This window comes from Elephantulus edwardii, unplaced genomic scaffold (assembly GCF_000299155.1).
Source record: "Elephantulus edwardii isolate Elephantulus edwardi_28Jun2011 unplaced genomic scaffold, EleEdw1.0 scaffold00038, whole genome shotgun sequence".
Classification (NCBI taxonomy): Eukaryota; Metazoa; Chordata; class Mammalia; order Macroscelidea; family Macroscelididae; genus Elephantulus; species Elephantulus edwardii.
The window spans coordinates 5988187-6010324 of record NW_006399788.1 but is presented as its reverse complement, the minus strand read 5'-3'; the positions used below and the strand labels follow the sequence as shown (position 1 = coordinate 6010324).

At 41.4% G+C, this 22138-nt stretch overlaps 1 protein-coding gene and 1 pseudogene across 1 annotated transcript in view; one reads left to right on the top strand and one right to left on the bottom strand.

Annotated features, from left to right (window-relative positions):
* Positions 1-330: 330 nt before the first annotated feature.
* Positions 331-1644, top strand: LOC102860601 (annotated as a pseudogene).
* Positions 1645-12759: 11115 nt separating this feature from the next.
* The window catches only part of XPO7 (exportin 7), a 106437-nt gene continuing 97058 nt past the window's right edge, over positions 12760-22138 (bottom strand). Inside the window, exons 25-28 of the mRNA XM_006884812.1 lie at positions 18502-18662; positions 15958-16056; positions 15248-15375; positions 12760-14321 (exon numbers count right to left, since the gene is read on the bottom strand). Coding sequence (XP_006884874.1) covers positions 14228-14321; positions 15248-15375; positions 15958-16056; positions 18502-18662 — 482 coding nt within the window. The 3' untranslated portion in view covers positions 12760-14227. The remainder of the gene's footprint in view (positions 14322-15247; positions 15376-15957; positions 16057-18501; positions 18663-22138) is intronic.

The following is a 22138-nucleotide window of genomic DNA, read 5'->3' as shown; positions in this document are numbered from 1 at the left end:
AAAAAAAATCAACTTTATTGAGGAAATATTTCCATATAATATACACACTTGAAGTGAATAGTTTGAATTTTTTTTTTTTAGTTTAGTAAATTTTAGCAAACATATACATCCGTGGGAGGCCTTGGGTGGTGAAATGGTTCATATGCTCTGCCACTAACTAAAAAGATGGAAGAGGTGCCTTGGAAGAAAGGTCTGATGATCACAGCCAAAAGCCATTATTAAATCCCATGGAGTGAGGTTCTCTTACATCAACCACCTGAGTCGTGCTGTAAGAAGCAACAACCTCCCTCTTCTTCTCCACCTTCTCCTTGGAACCACGAAGCAGCAACCATGCGTGAGTGCACCTCCATCCACATTGGCCAGGCTGGTGTCCAGATCGGCAATGCCTGCTGGGAGCTATACTGTCAGGAGCATGGCATCCAGCTGGATGCCAAGTGATGAGACCATGGTGGGAGGAGATGACTCCTTCAACACCTTTTTTACTGAGACTGGTGCTGGCAAGCGTGTCCCCCAGGGTGGTGTTTGTGGACCTGGAACCCACAGTCACTGATGAAGTTCACACTGGCACCTCCCACCAGCTCTTCCACCCTGAGGCCCTCATCACAGACAAGGAGGATGCTGCCAACAACTATGCCCGTGGGCACTACACCATTGGCAAAGAGAGCATTGACTTGGTTCTGGACTGGATTGAAAAACTGGCTGATAAGTGCACATGTCTCTAGGGCTTCTTGGTTTCCCACAGCTTTGGTGGGGAACCAGATCTGGATTTGCATCCCTGCTGTTGATTATGGCAAGAATTCCAAACTGGAGTTCTCCATTTACCCAGCCCCTCAGGTTTCCACACCTGTGGTCGAGCCCTACAACTCCATTCTCACCACCCACACCACCCTGGAGCACTCAGCTTGTGCCTTCATGGTAGACAACGAGGCCATCTATGACATCTGCCGCAGAAACCTTGATATTGAACGCCCAACCTACTCTAACCCGAATAGGTTAGTAGGTCAAATTGTGTTCTCTATCACTGCTTCCCTCATATTTGATGGGGCCCTGAATGTCAATTTGATAGAATTCCAGACCAATCTGATGCCCTAACCTCGCATCCACTTCCCTCTGGCCACATACGCCCCTGTTACCTCTGCTGAGAAAGCTTACCATGAACAACTTTCTTTAGCAGAGATTACCAATGCTTGTTCTGAGCCAGCCAACTAGATGGTGAAATGTGACCCTCACCGTGGTAAATACATGGCTCGCTGACTGCTGTTCTGTGGTGACATGGCTTCCAAAGATGTCAATGTTGCCATTGCCACCATTAAGACCAAATGTACCATCCAGTTTGTGGATTGGTGCCCCATTGGCTTAAATGTTGGTATTAATTACCAACAACCCACTGTGGTGCCTGGTGGAGACCTGGCCAAGGTGCAGCGAGCTGTGTGCATGCTGAGCAACACCACAGCCATTGCTGAGGCCTGGGCTCGCCTGGACCACAAGTTTGATCTGATGTATGCCAAGTGTGCCTTTGTTCACTGGTACGTGGGTTAGGGAATGGAGGAAGGAGAGGACATGGCTGCCCTTGAGAAGGATTATGAGGAGGTGGGTGTGGATTCTGTTGAAGGAGAGGGCGAGGAAGAAGGAGAAGAATACTAAAGTTAAAATGTCACAAAGGCGCTGCCTGTACAGGGAAGCTTATTCTGCTTTAAGTAGTGACAAGTTATGGTCTGATCAGTTAATTTGTATGCAGCAGTGTACACGTTCATATGCTACTACTGACCTATGCTTTAAAACATGAATGCTTTGTCACAGACACAAGCTATTTCTCTGATGAGTTTTGAATAAAGTATTCCCTGTCTTAAAAAAAAATAAAATCCCACAGAGCACAGTTCTACTCTGATGCACATCATGAGACAGATTTGAATCCATGGTCACTGGTGGTGATGGATGCACCCATGTAACCATGATCATGTCAAGGTGCAGTACTCATAAAAAAACCCCTCACCTGAGCATTGTTGTTGTTAGGTGTTGTTGAGTCCCATAGCAACCCTATGAACAAATCTGAACCCTGTCCTATCCTGTGCCTCCTCACACTTCCTGACACATTAGAGTCCATTGCTGTAGTTACTGTGTCAATCTACCTGGTTTGGGTCTTTCTCTCCTTGGTCGACCCCTCTGCCTTTCTGAGCATCATGTCCCTTTCTAAGGAATAGGCTCTCCTAGCAACATGTCCAAAATATGTGGGGTGAAGATTTATCATCTTGGTCTTCAGGTAGCAGTCTGGCTGCACTTTCTTTAAGATATATTTATCTGTTCTTTTGGCAGTCCTTGGGTGTTTAATCCTGTTCTCCAACACCACAGCCCAAATGCATCAATTCTTATTCTGTCATCCTTATTCATTGTCCAGCTCTCAGATGCATAGCCAGTGATTGGAAAGGCCATGACCTGAATTGGATGCACCTTAGTCCTCAAAATGACATAATTGCTCCTCACTGTATTTTTTTGGCATTGTCATTTTTTCAAATTTTTTTCATTATGATTTTTTATTATACTAGTTTATTTACAAAATTCAGATACATTGCTTTTTCACACCAGATTCTTCCAATACTCCTCAATAATTTTGAGAGGTCCCTGACTGTAGACTTTCTCAGTGCAATACATCTCCTGATTTCCTGACTGCTGGTACCAAGGATATTGATTGTGGATCCAAGTAAGATGAAGTTGTTGACAGTTTCAATCTTTTCTCCATCCATCATGATGTTGCCCATCAGTTCAGTGGTAAGAACCAGGGTATTAAGACAAATGTTATGTGTGACACTGTAGATTAGCAGTGACTGTTCTAAAATGTAATATAATGAACCATAGTGGCATAATGCCTTATGCATTACATTGCTAAACTGAAAGGTGGGCCTGGGAGAGAGATGGACTAGCTCCTTCCATAAAGATTTGCAGCTTCAGAAATCCAATAGAGGGTCCTCATGAATGAGAAGCAACTCAACAGCAAAGGAGTTTGGGTTTCAAAGTTCACAGAGACAGAATAATGCATAATGAACTATTTTTCATATATCTTCTTTAGCTTAGCAAAATATTTGAGATTTATCCATACTTTAAGTTCTTTCTTTCTTTTTTTTTTTTTTTTTGTGAGAAAAGTTTGTATTTAGAATTAGCCAGTTTAGATGATCCCAATTCTGTTGGTGACATCCAAGGCGTCATAGTCAGGAGCAAGTTGAACATGGGCCTTCTTTTCTCCCTCAGGCCTAATCAAGGTGTTGACCTTGGCCACATCAGTGTCATAGACTTTCTTTACAGCTTGTTCGATCTGGTGCTTGTTGGCCTTGACATCCACAAGTGTGTTGTTATCTTCTGTCTTCTTCATGGCTGACTCAGTGGTCAGGCGAAACTTGATGATGGCGCAGTGGTCAAGCTTGTTTCTCCTGAGCCACTCTTCCGTATCCTCTTTCTGTTGTGGTTGTGGATGCTCTTCAGGACTGCCTTCTTGGCCTTTAATTCATGTTTCAATTACTACAGCTTTACTGTAAATCTTAAAACCATATCCTTTAACTTTGGTTTTTTTTTTGTTTAGAGATTTTTTTTTAATTTTCTTTTTTTTTTTAAAGAAAAAAAAAAAAGCTTTGATTAGTTGAGATCCTTTGCATTTTGGTACACATTTCGAAGCCAGGTAGAAATTTCTACCAAAACTATCTTGGCATTTTGTTGAATGAAGGTTAACAGTTTGAATCCACCAGTTGTTTCTTGGGAGGAAGATGTAGTTTGCTTAGCAAATGTTATAGCCTTTAAACCCACTTGGGCAGCTCTACTTTGTCAATGGCACAAGACAGGACAGGGTTCAGATCTGCAGCTCACAGGGTCTAGACCGCTATTCATAGACTCTTGATTGTAAGTCATACTTGACTTGATGGCATCTAACAACAACAATGGACTATAAGGTTCCTACAAGTGGGAGCTGACTCAACCGCAGTGGATTTTTAAAATAGTTGTTTGGGGAGAATTGACATGATATTGAGTCATCCCATCCATAAACATATACTATCTTCATTTATGTTTTTTTATTTTTACTCAGCAACATTTTATAGGTTTTAGTATGCGGGACTAGTATATCTCTCTCTACATTTATCCCAATGTGTTTAATATTTTTGGATGTCATAGTTAATGATATCTATTTTTAAATTTTTAATTGTTAAATCTTTTAGACATTCCAGGTTACAATTATTATTGCATATTTGTAGCTGTTTTTCAATAGTATCTTCCAATCTGGAGGTCTCTCCAATTGGTACTGTATCTAACAATGTTCCTCTGTCATTCATAGGATTTTCAAATGCTTTATATTTCAAAAGTGGAGGGCCAATCTAACTTCTTAGTCTATCTTAGTCTCAATCTGTCCATCATGGGTGACTCTGCTGGTACATGAAATATGTACTTTAGCCAAATCATGGTATTTTCAGTTGCTTCTAGTGCATCTATAAGTTGGAAAATGACTAAGGATGACAGAAGAAGAACAGATGCCTTTGAATTGTGGTGTCTGAGAAGAGTACTGAAGATCCCATGGGCTTCAAAAGAACAAATAATGCTGTATTGGAGAATGTCCAACCAGGGTGTTCCTTAGAGGCAAGGATGGTGAAACTTTGTCTCACATATATTGGACATGTGGTTAGGAGGGATTGATCCTTAGAAAAACACATCACACTGGGAAAGGTCAGAGAAAAGGGAGATCCTATAGAATGTGGAAATTATCAAACAATATCAGTAATATCACATTCAAGTAAAATCTAGCAAGATTATTAAAAATTTATGGCATCAGTATATTGATAGCAACTACTAGAAATTTAAGCTGTATTTGGAAGTGGTCATGGAAAGAGGGTTATTAATGTCAGATGGATCTTGGCTGAGAGCAGAGAATATGAGACTTGTGCTTTATTAACTATGCAAAGGCATTTGCCTGTATGTATCATGCCCTGGTGTGTCCATTTCCCATACAGTGGTAACTTGTGGTTGCTGTGAGGCTGAACACTGTGACACTGATGTGTCAAATGCGTTAATGGTTGGTTACCCATGGTGGACAGTATTTGGTGGAACTCCCCGATTAAAACAAGCTTGGAAGCAGAAGTAGCATCCACTTCCGTATTAACTTGCCTCTGGAAACTCGTATGAACCTGGAGAGAGGATGAGACACACAAGCATTGGGGACTCTCCTTTATAGGGTCGCTAGGAGTTGCCTGCGACTCGATGGCACTTTACAACATGATGGTAAATAATGGGCAACACTGAGAAGAACAGGTATCCCCAGAACACTTGTTGTGCTCATGTGGGAACAATACATGGAGAAAAAAGCTGTTGTCCAAAAAGAACATTGCATGGTATAAAATCAGGAAAGGTATGTCAGGATTGTATTCTTTCTCTACACCTATTCATTTTGTATGCTAAATAGACTATTCAAGAAGGTGGACTATATGAAGAAAAATATGGTGTTAGGATTGGAAAAAGACAAAATAACAATCTGCCTTATGCAGGTAACTCAATCTTACTTGCAGAAAGTGAAGAAGACTTGAAGCACTTACTATATAATATGGATTATATCTTAACATCAAGAAAACAAAGAAAAAAATTCTCACTGCTGGACTAGTAGGTAACATTATGATAAATAGAGAAAAGATTCAGGTTGTAACAGATTTGATTTTATAATTAACATACATGGTAGTAATAGTAAAGAAATAAAAAGAAATGTTTCACTGGGAAAATCTGCTGTCAGGGACCTCTCCAAAGTTCTAAAGGGCAAGGATGTCAGTTTAAAGTTCGACTGATCCAAACCATGGTATTTTCAATCACTTGCTATGCATCTGAGAGTTGGACAATTAGTAAAGATGACAGAAAAAGAATCAGTGCTTTTGAGTTGTGTTGGAGAAGAATACGGACTATCACATGGGTGCAAAAGAACCAATATGTCTTGGGAAAGTGCAGCCAGAGTGCTCCTTAGGGCCAAGGATGGTGAAACTGTCTCATGTACTTTGGGCATGCTGTCAGGAGGGGCCAGCCTGTGGAAAAGGGTATCCTGCAAGGAAAGGTGGGGAGAGTCGAGAAAGAGAGGAAGACCCTCAACAAGATGGATTGACACAGTGACTTTAACAATGGGCTGCAGCATGGCAGAGATGATCAAGATGGTATAGGATGGGCCAAGGTTCAGATCTGCTGTTCAGAAGGTTGCTTGCTAGGATAAATCTCTCTCGGCCATGATACATCATCCTTATCATGTATTTTTTTCCTCATATTTTACTATTTACATCTACACTTAGGAGGATATTGTCTGTAAACTTCTATAATTTTATTGTCTATAAACTTTTCTTTTTAAAAATAATTTTTGATATCATAAAATGAATTAGGAAATAGTCTCTCTCCATCCATGCTTTCAGGTTTTGTATAATTTCTTCTCTAAGAATATTTTATTATATGTATGACAACAGTCAAGAATATGAGGTACATTGCAAAGAGGAGTTGGGCGGGGCAGGAGGAAATTCTCCAACAATTAATGAGTCTTTAAAAAAAAAGTGATCCGAGAGGAGGAGGGAGGAAAATATGCAACAATCAATGAAAATCCAACTTTTCTGTAAACTTTCATTAAAATCACAATTAAAATAAAAATTTTATTAAAAAAGAAACACCTAAAGGTAAGAAGCTATACTGCCACCCTGAAGGTACGTGGTTTGAATCCATCAAAAAGAAAATCACATTTTAACATCTTTTAGGTGCTCTGCCATCACTGAAGGAACTTATCTTGGATCTGTAGAGACTCACCAGGTGCGTTGCCACCTCTGGAGAACACCCACCTCTACTACTCCATGCATACTCTTCCTTGACTCAGTTGTTGCACTAAGCCTTTTCTATTTGCCCTCTAAAGAGGGACCTTTTAATTCCATGAGGGTTCTCTGTGCCTGCCTGAATTCCGACCTTGTCCCTCCTTTCCCTTTGAGCAAAGAGGCCAGATTCACTTTTCTCTTAGCTTCTCACTGCTGCTTCCAGACCATGCTTCTCTTCAGTTGCTACCACTTCACTAAACCTGTTTTGCAAAGGTTTTCTTTCAATGCCTTCATCGTTAGAACATGGGTTATGTTATGGAACAAGTAACTGTTGAATATCAGTGACTTAAAAGAAGTTTGTCACTTACGTAGCAGTCCAATACGCATCTGTTTCAGTCACTCAAGCCATTCAAGGCTGTGGAAATTTTCAAATTTACCCGGATGGAGGTATAGCTCAGTGGTAAGGCATTTGACTGCAAATTTACCCAGCAGTGGAAAGGGCACACAGCACACAGCAAATGCACTGATGTTTCTTCTTGGAGGCTGTTATCTATCAGTTCCACTAACATTTTAGTAACCAAAGCAAGTTACGTGGTTATGCCTAACTTCAAAAGAGGCCAGAAAAGAAAAAGTCTGTCATTTTCTTGTTAGAAATATTTGATGAACAACTCTATTCAGTATTACACCTTTTTAGTACCATTAACTTTAAATATTTAATTCTAATGGACACTCTTTAGTGTTCAATGCATTTAATCTGTGGTGTCCGATACAGTTTACTCCTCTACAAGCTCTGGGTTCCTGGGATACTCCGTTCTTTCCCCATCTCCTCAGATACGCACGCCTCCCTCCCTATGATTCGGTCCCCAGCTCTCCGATTTTCTTAATCTTCATATTCTCCTCCAAACTCAGTGTCAATGACCACCTTTATCTGCTCAGCCCTTCTGCCTGGATGTTCTCTCCCACTCTCCCCCACTTCTGTTCTCTAGTATACAGCCCAGTGACCCCACGTTACTTTTTAACTTAGGAGTCATTTAGAATCCTCTTTACACTACTCTCCACAATTTGTCTTGTTGATTCTACCTTCTTTAATATTTCTCAACTCTCCACAGAGTCCATCTTGGCTGAAGTCCTTTACTAGGAGGTCTTGTTTAAACGCAAAATGTAACATTTAAGTTGCTCACAAATCCCCAGCTCTTGCCATGTAGCCAGCAAAGTGCCTCGTCCTCACTCAGAGAGGGCAGTTCTCTCTCACCAGTTGCTAAAACGGTACAAGGTGCATCATGCCTTTCTGCCTCTGCATTTAGGATCCTCTGCTTCAGTCTGCTTCTTCGATTGGTTGTTTGGACTAGTTTGTGTTCCGACTTCGAACTTCCAGGTCAAGCTGTGCGGCGCAGTAATCCCTTTCGGGTCCAGGGTGTCCAGTGTCTCTCAGGGCCTCTATGGTTAGCGCTGCGGGATATGATGTGCGTGAACTCGGGCTCACAGCTCGACGAGGGTCGGAAGACAGCAACGGCTGAACTCAAATCTTCCTCAAGAACATCTTGGAAGAAGGGAAGAAGAAAAATCCGCTGCTTTTCGTACACAATACAATCCGCCAATGTGTCAAGGCATTATGACTGCGCCTGCGCAAGCCCTCCAGGGCGGGGCAAACGAGCCCAGTAGAAAGCGCGCCGTGGGAGCCGGGGGTGCGCAGACGCGGTGAGCTCGCCGGGGCCGCGGACCCGCCCAACGAAGGGCCTGGACGATCACTTCCGGGAGCGGGGCGGCCAGCTGTGGCCGTTAACAAGGTCGTGGCGATCCCGTGACAGGTTTCCGGGGTAGTCAGGCCCGGGCGTGGAGGACGTTCTCCACTTTCGTCGTAGAGTTTAGTGCCAGCAGCGTTTGCCCTTTCCTTTCCATAGAAACCTGTGGCAACGATGTAAGCTTTATCCACCCAAATCAGCTAGCTTGGAATCTACACACGTGCTTCTCCTCGTTTCTCTTCCCCAGTCCACCCACACACATTCTCCCCGCACCCCAGGAATTAATCTAAAAGGACTAGAATATCTTCAAGTTCATCAGCCCTCTGCTGGGGAAAGAGGAAGCAGCCTGTGATTTATAGCCTTTGAAGCCCGATGGAGAATTTCGAAGAACTGCTAGGAGTGTGGGTTAACCCCTCTACTTGTCATCTGCATCCTCCTCATTCCCTAGAATCAGAACACTTTCCCCTTGGTCTTATTTTTTCACCTGGTCCTGACTGGTGCATACCTGGTGAGAACCTTACGGCTGCAGTGGCAGAGGAGTGAGGATTGCTTAGGAGTGCTGTTTTGGGCCGTTGAGCCGGAACCGACTCATAGCCGACCCTCCGAGCGGGTTTTCAGAAGCAGTTTAATTGCACAGGGAGTTGTGCATTTGTCTCCCGCGAAGCGGCTGGTGGGTTCGAACCACGCTCTTCGTCAGGACTGTAGCACGGCTTAACCACCAGTGCTAAGAACTAGACTTAGGGGAGCTCTGACGGCATAGTCCGCAGGGAGTTGTGTTGAGTCTCCCGCCATTAGAATCCACCAGTGGCTCCGCGGGAGAAAGATGGTTAGTCTCCTCCCTTGCCATTTACAGCATTCCCAAAACCCCTGGAGGGGTAGCTCTTGGTCGGCTCCCACTAGAGAGACCTTAAAGGACAGACACACCAAGAAAGGTTGTGGGTCTAGAAAAAGAGTTGGTGGGCAAAGATTAGCCTAAAGGGGGCGAGGCGGTGAGAGAAGTGACGTGGAGGCAGACAGAGTTGGCAGTTACATGTGACGGGAAGGAGTCCACAGTGGCTAGCTTGGAGCTGGCAACTTTGTCTACTCTGGGACAGACACATGTCTGGAACTGCAAGGTGTTAAATCTCGTCCTTTCATAGGGAATACCCATCAGACCTGAGATTTACACAGGCCACTTATCTATTGTTGGTTTTCATCCTTTGGCAGTTTGGTTGTCTTCTTGTCCTTGAGCCCAAACATGCAGGAAATTCTCCACTTGTCACTCTTCGCTTCTTTGTAAATACTGAGATAGATTGGCCTCCCTTTCACCCCAAGTAACATGCACAGGCATTGTACACATTGTGTGTAAGATAGGCAGTTGCTGTAACTCTATTATACACGCATTATTTGCAAAACATGTAAAGTGATACTTCATGCTGAAGTCTGAGTCTTCTTCCTTCATAATACTGTTAGGCCAAATAAAAAACCCAGCTGCTTGTATAGTGCTTGCATAAATGTATTTTGGAACCAATTTGTACTACTGAGGGAGCTTACCAACAGGAAGCAGAAGGGTGGAAATAAATTTCCTTGCAAATGGCTTCTGTTCTTGAGTTTCCTTTTCTGTTACTGCTGGCTAATAATGAACAAGTATTTGGTAAACAGACAACAAAGGGATACAGATGGTCCTGAGGCCTGTATATATTTTTTTCTGAGGAAGAGGGTATTATCCTAAATTTACTACCATTCCAATTGTGTAATGTCCCATTGTCTTAGCTGACCTACCATTCTAGAAACAATCTGAAGTGTTAGATCAGTTAACTTCAGGATATCAAGGATATCCAAAAGATGCACAGACCTATTAGACAAACTAGAGGCAAGAATCCTCAAATAATCTCTAGCACTTACTTGGGGCATTTGGTACTCTAGCAAGGTAGATGCTGTAGACCTAGTCTCAAATCCTGGGTGTGTGTGGGGCCAATTACCAGCAAGTAGGATATTTCAGTGTGTTTTGCATTAGATTGCAGATGTAAAGGTCAGCAACCTACTCCACAGTACTCTGTAAGAAAAGCCTGACTGGCTGCTTTCATTAAAATCACAGCCAAGAAAATGCAACAGGGCAGTTTTGTAACACATGAAGTCACCATAAACTGGACTCAGTTTGACTGAAAGGGGCTTGGCTTTCTAGGTTTAAATTCGTGTTCTTTATACACATGGATACAGCCTGGTCTATTTTTGGGCTGAAAAAGGTTCAATACTTGTTGCTCCTGAGGGGAAAATGTTTTAAGAGTAGGGCCATTCCCAAAGATGATGCTGTTATTTGTCAAGTCACCTGCGACTCACAGTGACCCTGTGTACAACTCTAAACACTGCTCTGTACTGAGCCAACATTGTACCTGACAAACCTACCCATTACTCCAGTCACTGAATCCATGGTCTTTCTCTCCTGTGCTGTCCCTCCACCCTCCCAAGCATGATGTCCCTCTCCAAGGACTGGTCCCTCCTTGCAAGATGCCCAAAGTATGTCAGATGGAGCTTCAGAATCCTTCCAAGGAGCAGCCTGGTTTTAGCCTCTCCAGGACGAACCTGTTTGTTCTCCTCGCAGTTCATGGTATATTCAATACTCTTCTCCAGCACCACAGCTCAAAGTCCTCAATTCTATCATCCTTAGTCATTATTTTTTAGTAGGTCAACACTCTGTCACTAGAGAATTGACACCTCTGCTGAAAATAGTTACTTCTTAAAATCTAGAAACTTACAGATTAACCCTTATTTGAGCTGAGCCAAATAAATACGTGAATTTTAGTAATACATAGTAAAGAATCTGGAGACATTTACCAATAGTTTGTCTTGGGAAACACCATTTTAAGACATGGCTTAATCAACACGGTGCCCAGAATCATCTCAATAAACTCAAGTATTGGCTGAATAAAACAAACACATGATTTCTGGGGAAACCAATGTACAATGTGTAAAATATTAATAATATTAATTGCTCTCATATTAATTAGCTTGAGTAACAGGAAATTACAAATAATTGGTGATTTCTGACACACAATATCACTTCTTTAATGTCCCCCCTTATGTTATGTTTTTGTGCCATCAAGTTGACTATGACTCATAGGGACCCTATGAACAATGGCCCCAGACCTTATTCTAAGCCAAACTCAATGTCTCTGACACACCTACCTCCACTGCCCCACTCAAGGTGTCAACCATTCCATCCAGGGTCATCTTTTCCTGCACTGGCCCTCCACCTTCTTGTAACTGGCAGTTATGGAAGGAACAGCTATATTATTTGGCAAGTTTGATGGGGTTGTGTGAAAATTTAACTATGACACTTTGTTGGGACTGATCTGCTTTAAGACTGCACTGACCCCATCATTTTGCTAATTTTCTTACCTCTTGGTCTTGTGGAAGAAAACGGGAATGTGGGTTTTTACTGATTCATCATCCCAGAGCATCTAAGGGGAGTGAGGCTCTTTTACCCTGTGAGTTATTTTTAGGTTCATACACTGCAGGATTAGAATTACAGGGCGCTGAAGCATCCGCAGGAATGTTTTATCGATTAAACATCTTAATTTTAAAATCCCATTAAATGCAACATGACTTAGATAAATTTGTCCTTTGGGAATGTAAAAATACCCACAAACTAAAAGAGCTGACTATAATAGGGTAACATCTAAATGAGGTAAACAAGAGTAGTACTTCAGCCTGTTTTTCACCTAAATCTGTGTTTAGATAAGATACCTATTCGTATCTCAATGCTCCTGGCACTGAAGTTCCCTTCTACTTAGGTACTACAGAGTAGAGGGTTTACAAGTGCCTGTGAATTACAGTGTTCAAGTGATAAAGCTAGATTATGAGGTTTGCAGTGGGTAACATTTGCCCTTGAGCTTGAGACAGTCTAATGAGAAAGTCTAGACTCTTTTCAATTACTGTTCTCTGCTGGTAACCATATTATTACATGCACCTTAGTGGGGGAAAAAAACCCCAAAACTAGGTAGTGTAGCTTTCCTTTTATAACTGCAGACATTATAATATACAACATATATCCATTAGGTTAATGATGTCACCAAAAGAAACTGAGTCAGACTTAGGTCAGTGGGAAACAAGCTGGTGTTTTAAGTTTGAGGGGCCCATGTCATTCAGTGTTATTTTAAGAATGCATGTTTTCAAACATCTTCATGTGTTGAATTAAATATGTCCCTGAAGACACACTACACTTGATTGCTGAAACCAGGTCAGTAGAAACCATTGAAGTTTATTGGCGGTCACAATGCTTACACTGTATGCAGCAAACACCCTTACAAGTCTATCCGCAACCTGATCACGCAAGAAAGGATTCACCACACAGTCGCCAGAGAAGGAAAAATAATTAACAGGCTTGTTTCTGGGGTAGAGGAGAGAAATAAAACAAAACCTAATTGATGAGTGTCCCATGGGCAAGAGCTGAACTAGAGATGCGTACAACTAGCAGCAACATTTGTGGAAAAAGTACAAGGCAAATAGCTTTCTCCATTAATTTTCCTCTGTAGGTTAATTTTTTAAATATTCAAAACATTTATTATGGTTTTCCTTTTATAAAAATGTATATTTTTTTAAAGAGGTGGGATGTTAAATACTTCATGCTAGGCAGACCTTGTTATTAAGAACCCCCTCCACTGTAGTAACTTCCTCCAGTTCATACATTCACGAGTGCAGGGTATATATAAATATCCACACGCATACATCCACACACACTGCCTCGAGGGCTGGGGAAGACTGAAAGTCGTTGGCCACACACAACTGGGCCTCTGATGGATTCATCCAAGTTGCTCAGCAGCAAAGCAACTGGATTAATTACTTCTCTCAGGTCCACCATTACAGAGACCAAGAACCCTACATTTATAGGTAAAATCAGACTTTAAAAGCAAGAGGCATTTGTCTGAAGATGGATGTGAGAAAAAGGATGGAGATAAAAATATCAAACATTTTTAGCTGGAGTTGTTTGTCACTGCAAGAGGCCAGGGGACCTAGGACAGCATCTGTGGTTTAAGGGGGCATGGCTTAGAGTTCCTAATAACAAGGGTTAATACAGTAACAGGAAGTGATAATTCTTGGGGTAAGGAAAGGGCAATAAGAAAAAATATACATTTGGAATTTTAACTTTTTTTTCTTGCCTCTCTACACTTGTGTCGCTAAATATATCTCTGCACTTTCACACATCCTTGTCCAGTAAAGCTTCAGGCCACCAGAATACACATTTTCTTCATTCGCACACACAACCCCTCACATCAGCATTGGTGCACTAGACTCTGTAAAAATTTTTCAGTCACACTTTTTGTTTTTAAACTTGAGTCAATATAAACCTTGTTCAAAATGTTATGAAAAAATGTACATGTTTATACAAGGCAGGTTGTGGCAGGACACTGGGGGTTCTCCCCGCTTGGGTGGCCCCAGGAATAGGGGGCTAGAGTCTTACTCATTTGTGTCTCTATCTCCTCCCACCACCCTTCCCGCCCAATCCCCCAGGAACCAGCAGCGCCCTGCCCCCAGTGAGTGTACTCACACCCCTATTCCCTGGGGAAACAGCTAGTTGACCCTCATCATTTCCCCCACACCCTTGGAGGAAGGAGCCAGGATCAGCGAGGCCCTCTCCCTTGTAATTGTTCACCCCTCTGGGTCAGACCAAAGGGATGTTGCTCTGTACAGGTAGAGTCCAAGGAGGTGTCAGCTCATCATGTCATTGCTATTCACGCCATAAGTGGAATTCTTCATCGAGTCGTTGACTTCTCGACGGAATGCTGACAGGTTCTGGGTGAACCTGGAGAGAGGATGCATGTGGGTTGGGGGGAGTAGGGTGGCAGGGAGATTGTGCCTAACATGTTTTTAGCAGAGAAGTGGCTACAGAGAAGCAGAAAGCGCTAAGTGATGACCTTTGTTTCTAAACATCTGTCTTTAAGAATAAAAGAAAGTTGGGCTAGTTTTGACCCCCTTTCTACCTGCCAACTTTAAGGCAGTTAAGAGATCTGGTTAAATATGGGAATCTACAGGTCATTTTGGGCTCATGGCAGCACTAAAATTAATTGGGTTTTAGAGTTACAATTTATCTGGCTCACTGATATGTGGGAAATAGCCTCTACTAAGTAAGGCAATCAAAGAATGAAGCGGTATCATTTTTTAATGCCAAGAGACCAATGGCTTAGATCTGTGCTGTCCAATACTGCAGTTACAAGCCACATTTGGGTATTGCACACTTACTTGAATTGTGTCTAGTGCAATGGAGAAACAAAATTTTAAATTATAATTTTAATAAACAATCCTGATGCTTAGTTCAGTTACTGAAAAATTTTAAGTAGATCTGGAAGAATCTGAATATGGAATTGAGCATCTGGACTGAGATTAGCTTTGAGTGTAAAATACACAGACTTTGAAATTTTAAAGACTTAGTGCAGAAAACAGAACTGAAATTCCAATTTTTATACTAATTATACAATGATGTGAAAATATGCACACCGATATGGTAACAGATACATTGAGTTAAAAATGAATTCTACTTGCTCTTTTCCTTTAACTGTAGCTCCTAGAAAATTTAGTTATATATGTGGCTTATTTTTCTATTGGACAGCAATGGTTGAGATGGTCTCCCAATATGGGAAAACAAAGACTTTTTAACAAGAATCTCTTCTGCCTAAAGGTTTAGAAAAAAACAAGTGTCCAGGATTTCTTGGTAGGACTCTCTACACTTACCTGTCTCTGTTTTTCGTAAGAAGATTTCGCTCGATGCCTTCCATCAGGTTTTCAAAACACAGATGCATAGCCTGCTGCTTCTCTGGTGGCTGGCTGTTCACTATACTGTTCCTTAGGTCAGAAAAATACTGTGGGGCAAGAAGTAAGACAAAGGGTAAGGAGAAGATGGAAGAAAGGCAGATTCAACATCCATCACCTGCAAGGTTGTAAGAATGTTCTTCTCCCTGAGAATACTTAAGAATCAGAGACTTTTAAATTTAATGGAGGCAAACGGTTTTAAATTTGGAAAGCACCTGAAAGATCATCTGATCCAGACTGTTCTTTTAGGAATCTCACGACTTCAAAAAAACTTATTTATGTTCATTTGTGGCAAAGTTAGAACTAGAACTTGGGTCTTAGATGCTCTGACCTTCAGGTACTACTACTCTTACAGTCTAAAACATTTCTTTTACTTCTAAGAAGAAAATACTTATTCATCCTTTGTTTTATGACTGGCGGCCATATATGCTGACTCCTACAGGTTTATGTGATTATTGTTATTAATCATATTATGTGATTACTGAAGCTCTAAGCATGAAAAGGACCTATTAGTAAACAGGTACTTTCCTCTCTATTTCACCATTTTGTGGTCATCTGTAAGAATTTCTCCCAGTGCCCTGGAAAGGATGGTTAAATGTGGGGCTACGATGCATCTGTGTGCGCACTCACACCTTTTCATTAAGTAGTATCAAGCCAAGAAGGGGTCGGGACATAGACCACTGGTTCCTACAATCTTCAAAGATGATGATGTTCAGCACCGTTGACAGCATCTGGAAATGGAGAAATGAGAAAATAATTTTTGGCAGTGGTGATTCAGTGAGGGATAAAATGATGGAGTTTAAATTAAGTGAAAGCCTTTTCTACATTGTTGTTATGTGTCGAGGCACCTGTGACTCATAGTGATCCTATGTACAATAGCTCTGAACCCTACCCTATCCTGAGCCAGTCTTATTCTCTCTGATACACATATCCTGATTACTCCAGTTACTGTGTCAATTCATCTCATCTGGGGTCTTTCCTTCCTGTGCTCTTCCTATATCCTTCCAAGCATGATGTCTTTCTCCAAGGACTGGGCCCTTCTGGCAATATACCCAAAGCAGGTGAGCCAGAGCTTCAAAATCCTTGCCTCCAAGGAGCTTCCTGGTTTCACTATCTTCAGGTCAGACCTGTTTGTACTCTTGGCAGTCCATGATATGTTCAATACTTTTCTACAGCACAACTCTAAGAACATCAATTCATCTTCTGTCATCTCTGATGCATAGCAAGTAACTGTGAGGACAATGGCCTGGATCAGGTGCACCTTAGTCTCTAGATTTGACTTCCTTGCTCTTTAGCACTTTGGCGAGGTCCCTGAGAACAAATCTCCCTAATGCAATTCATCTTTTGATTTCCTGACTGCTGGTACCAAAAGTGTTGACTGTGGACCCGGCCAAGCTGAAATTGTTGATAACTTCAATTTCTTCTCCATATATCATTGTGCTGCCAATTGGCCCAGTGGTGAAATCTTTTGTCTTCTTGATCTTCTGCTTCAGGTTCTCCTCAGTTTTAGCAAGCAAGGTTGTGTTCTCTGCATAAAGCAGGTTGTTGATGAGTGATGCCATATTTTTCCTCATCCAGTCCACCCTCCCGAATAATCTGTTCCACATACAGATTGACACAATATAGAAACAGGATGCATCCTTGATGTACTCCTTTCTTGATTTTGAACCATGCTCTGAGGAATGCTCCCTGGTCTGAATATAGGTTTCACATGAGCACAGTCTGGGATTTCCATTTTCCTCAGGGTTAGCCACAATTTGCATAGTCAATGAAACAGATAGACAGTCCTCTGGATCTCTTTGCTTTCAGCTAAGAACCATTTGACATTGGTGATAATGTCTCTAGTGCCATGGCCTTTTCTAAAACTGGCCTGTATGTCTGGTTTTCAGTCTGCAGTAAACCAGAACTATTTCATGATGTTTCAAGGTCAGTTTTTCTTCTTAGATATTTCCCTTCTTGTTCTTGAAATTAATGTGATAATTTAAAATTGGATGTTCATGGCTCACCCAGATTTTTATAGGAAATAAGATGTTATTACACATGATTAAGTCAACTACAATTCATAATGACCGTATGAACAACAAATCTGAACCTTGTCCTAACTTGCACTATCCTCACTGTCTCAGATGTGCTCGAGCCCATGTCCTTTCCCAAAGACCGGCCCCTCCTGACACCATGCTGACTTCTGATACCACTCAATACAACTGAGATGCGTTTTCACTAAGCTTGCCTCTAAGGAACACCCTGGCTGCAATTCCCTCAAAACAGACTTGTTTGTTCTTTTGTAGTCCATGGGATATTCAAATAGCGTAAAGCAAATATAATTATAAGAAGCAATAATGTCCTAAATTACTGCTTTCAGGTACTTGTCTCTAAGGAGATAACTTTATAACATTTTTAGGAATATGATTAGGATATGAAAGATTTCATTGCTTTATAAAGAACAATGTAGACAAAGGTGAGACTGGTTAGAATATGGACCCATTTCCTCAACTTCTTAAAATTTAGTAGTATACTCTTAAGTGTTGATGGTCTAGTGGTAGAGTTACACTGTAAACTCAAATACACTTGGCTTGAATCCACAAGCTGCTCCAAAGGAGAAAGATGGGCAATTTCTTCCCATGCAATTTACTGCCCCTAAAAATCCCGAGGGTCAGGTATGAGTTGGTACCAACTCAATGACACATAACAAAAAGCTGTTATACTTAAATTCCTTTGAAAAATATGCTTTTGGAAACATTGCATATAAACTGAAGATAAACCTATAGTTTGATCTCTATGTGGTCAGCATTTCCTTTTGTCCTGCATTCTTGTTCCCACTTTACACTGGGAATATAGGTCACAAGAATGGACACCACTGACCCATGCTCTGCTTTTGGCAGTAGGTGAAGGATAATTTTCATGGAAGGATGATAGTGCTTAGGAAATGGAGCAAAGCCTAGAGGTGGTGACACTTGGAAGAACAATTTAGAACATGTTCCCCATCTCTATACTTTTCTATGTCCAATGATAACTCAGCAAAATGTAAAACATCACTGTACAATCTTCAACCCAGTGCTATTAACAGGAGGATGTTTAAATCAAACTTTTCATCTTGCTTTGCCCACTTCTCACACAGAGAAATTTCTTCTACTGCACAACACACCTCACTGCCTTCTTACTCTCGATCTACTTACCTGCTGGATCATCTCCGGATGCTGTTGCATGATATGCAGAAAACGGTCACTCTCCTGGTTGAGAGGTGCTGTCCTTTTCTTGGTGCTTCGTGACAGCTGCTTGAAGAGGTATGTCACAATATGGTCCAGGCAGGAACAGCAGCCTGTGCATACCATGGTATCTGGGGAAAAGGAGATCGGAATAGGAGCAGGGATACTGAGCTGCTAATGGTCATGTGAGCAACATGGATTCTTCTAAGCTGAGACCCCAAAGAGGTCTCCTGCCAGACTGGGAACTGGCCATTTCAGCCAAGGCCACTACTTATGATGCTTCCTTTTAGCAATAGCAAAGTTCAATTTCCATGTTTGAAAGTGTCTGCTAATAGGTCATAACATCAGTCAATAATACTCAATGTATTAGAAATTTATGTCTTTTCATAATAACAACAACAAAGTAAAACTTAACATTCATTACATGTTTCCATGTGTCAGACACTGTGCTAAGTGCTTTACAGGTGTTATCTCTAATCTATCCTGACAAGAACTCTGAAGCAGTTTCCATTTTACAAATAAGGAAATCAACTGTAGGAAAGATTATGTGACTCACCTAAAGATCACATTAATAACTGGAAAAACTTTATTAGACTAAAAAAAGTCTGAAATGTGAGCCTATAGAACAGGTTACTTGGTGTATTACCATCAAATCCAGACTGCTGCTGTTATATGCCATGGACTTAGAATGAACCAACCCTCTAGCAAGTTTTAAGAGGCTTTAAATCACATGAAAAGAGACAATGTTAGCCCCAAACCAAAACTTACTACTACTGAGTCACCTCTAACTCATGGGAACCCTCCATTGTGCTCCTAAGGTTCACCTTTCTCCTGTGGAGTGGCTTGTGTTGCAAACCGCTGACTTTCTAGTTAGTGGATTAAACACTTAATGAATTCCACTGCCAGGGCTCTGTAAAAATTCACGGCTGTCAAGCAGGCTCAGACTCAACGGTGACCCCCAATCAGGCTTCTGAGCCTATAAATTTCAACAAGTGGAGATGGCCCATCTTTCTTCTGAAGAGCCCTACTGCTGGAATAGAATCCCCAGAGATCTTTATTGTTATGTGTGGTCGAGTCCATAGTGACCCTATGAACAAGATCTGAACCCTTTCCTATTCTATGCTGTTCTCATCATCTCTGACATAGTCAAACCCATTGCTGCTGTCATAGTGTCAATCCATGTCATTGACATTTTGCTTACACCTTTCTAAGTTTTATGTCCCTTTCCAAGGAATAGCTCCTCCTAATAATAAGCTCAAAGAATGTGAGATGAAGCGCTGACATCCCTGCCTCCAAAGAGCACTCTGGCTGAACTTTCTCCAAAACATACTTGTTTATTCTTTTGACAGCCCAAAGACTACTCAGTACTCTGCTCCAACATGACAATTCAAAGGCATCAATTCTTCTATCATCTTTATTCACTGTCCAGCTCTCAGATGCACACTGGTGGTGAAAGAAAAGACCATGGCTTGAATCAGGAGAACCTCAGATGTCAAATTGATGTCACTGCTCCTCAGTACTTTGGAGAGGTTCCTGATAGCTGACTTGATCAAAATCTTTGATTTCTTGACTACTTGTGCCAGTGGTGTGAAGCAAAGTAAGACAAAATTGTTGCCAATTAAATCTTTTCTCCATCTATCATGATGCTGTTTATTGGCCCAGTGTTGAAGATTTTTGTCTTCATGTTGTTATATGTATATTCAAGGCCACAGTCTTTGATCTTGACTTTAATAAGTGCCTCCAGTTCTCATTTTCAGCTAGCAAGGTTGTGTTATCTGCATAATGTAGGTTGTTGGTGAGTCTTCCTCTTATCCTGATGCTACTTTCTTCTTCCTAAGGGTCCAGCTTCTCATAGATGTTCTCAGCATACAGACTGAGTAGGTATGGAGAAAGGATACAACTCTGATGCACTCCTTTTTTGATTTTAAACCATACAATGTTCCCTGTCATATTCAGACAATAGCTACTTGGTCTAGATGCAGGTTTCAGAAAAGCATAATTAAATGTTCCAGGAGTTCCATTCTTCTCAAAATTAATCAATGTTTACTATGATCCACACAGTCAAATGTCAATAAAAACACCAACACATTCTTCTGGTAATTTTGCTTTCTGTTAAGATCCATCTGACATTGGCAATACCATTTCTGGTGCTACAGCCTCTTCGAAACCCAGCTTGACCTTCTAACAGTTCTCTGTCAATGTACTATTCTAACTATTTTTGATGATCCTCAGCAATGTTTTGCTTGCATGTCACATTAATGATATTATTTGACAATTTCCAAATTCTGTTGGGATCACCTTTCTTGGGAAGGGGAACAAATATGGATTCCTTCCAGTTAGTTGGCCTGACTTCTAAATTTCCTGGTTTATACTGATGAGCACGTCTAGGGCTGTATCTGTTAGTTAAAACATGTTAACTGGAGAATCCTACAGGGCCTCTGTGAAAATATGACTGATCAATTACAAAATGGGCAAAAGACATGGAAAAACTTTTCACAGAGGAAACTATTCAGATGGCCAACAGACACATAGAAAAAAATGCTAAAAATCACTTGGCAATAATAGAGATCTAAATCACAATCACAATGAGATATCATCTCACTCCAGCAGCAGTGGCAAAGTTTAACAGGATAGCAAGTAAGAAATGTTGGAGAGGATGTAATGAGATAGGAACATTTATACATTGTTGGTGGGATTGTAAAATGGTACAGCCACTCTGGAAGACAGTTTGGAGCTTCCTCAAAAAACTGAATTCCGTATGAATTCACTGCTGGGAATATGCAGCGAGAAAATGAGAACTGAGGCACAAATGGAGACTTGTACATCAATGTTCATGGCAGAGCTATTCACCATCGCAAGAACAGGGAAACAACCCAGATGTCCAACCACAATCGAATGGATTGAGAAATTATGGTACATTCACACAACAGAATACTACTCAGCATGCAGGAGCAATGAATAATTTTGTAAATTATCATCTGACATGGGAGGGACAGGAGAGCATTATACTAAGTGAACTAACTCAGTCCCATAAGCACAAATACTGTATAAAACCGTTAACTGTAGAATGAAGATCCAAGAGGGGGGAGGGTGGGAGCAGAGGGACAAAGATGGGGAGTGGTTAATCATAGTTACACAATTTGATGAGTGGAAGGAGTGGGTAAGGGAAATGGGAAAGATTTGGTGTGAAAACCAATGTACACAAATTTTGTAAATAAACAAGCGTGTGTGTGTGTGTATAAATATATTATTGTTATGTACTATCAAGTCGTCTGTGACTCATAGTGACCCGACGTTAACAGCCTTAACCCTGCTCTGTACTGAGTCAACCTTATTGTCTCTGACACACCTACCCCCATTACCCCAGTCACTGAATCAGTCCATCTCATCGAGGGTCTTCCCCTCCTGCGCTGTCCCTCCACCCTCCCAAGCATAATGTCCCTCTCCAAGGTCTGGTTTCTCCTTGCAACATGTCCAAAATATATCAGATGGAGCTTCAGAATCTTTGCCTCCAAGCTGGTTTCAGCCTTTCCAGGAAGAACCTGTTTGTTCTCTTAGTAGTACATGATATATTCAATACTGTTCTCCAGCACCATGGCTGAAAGAC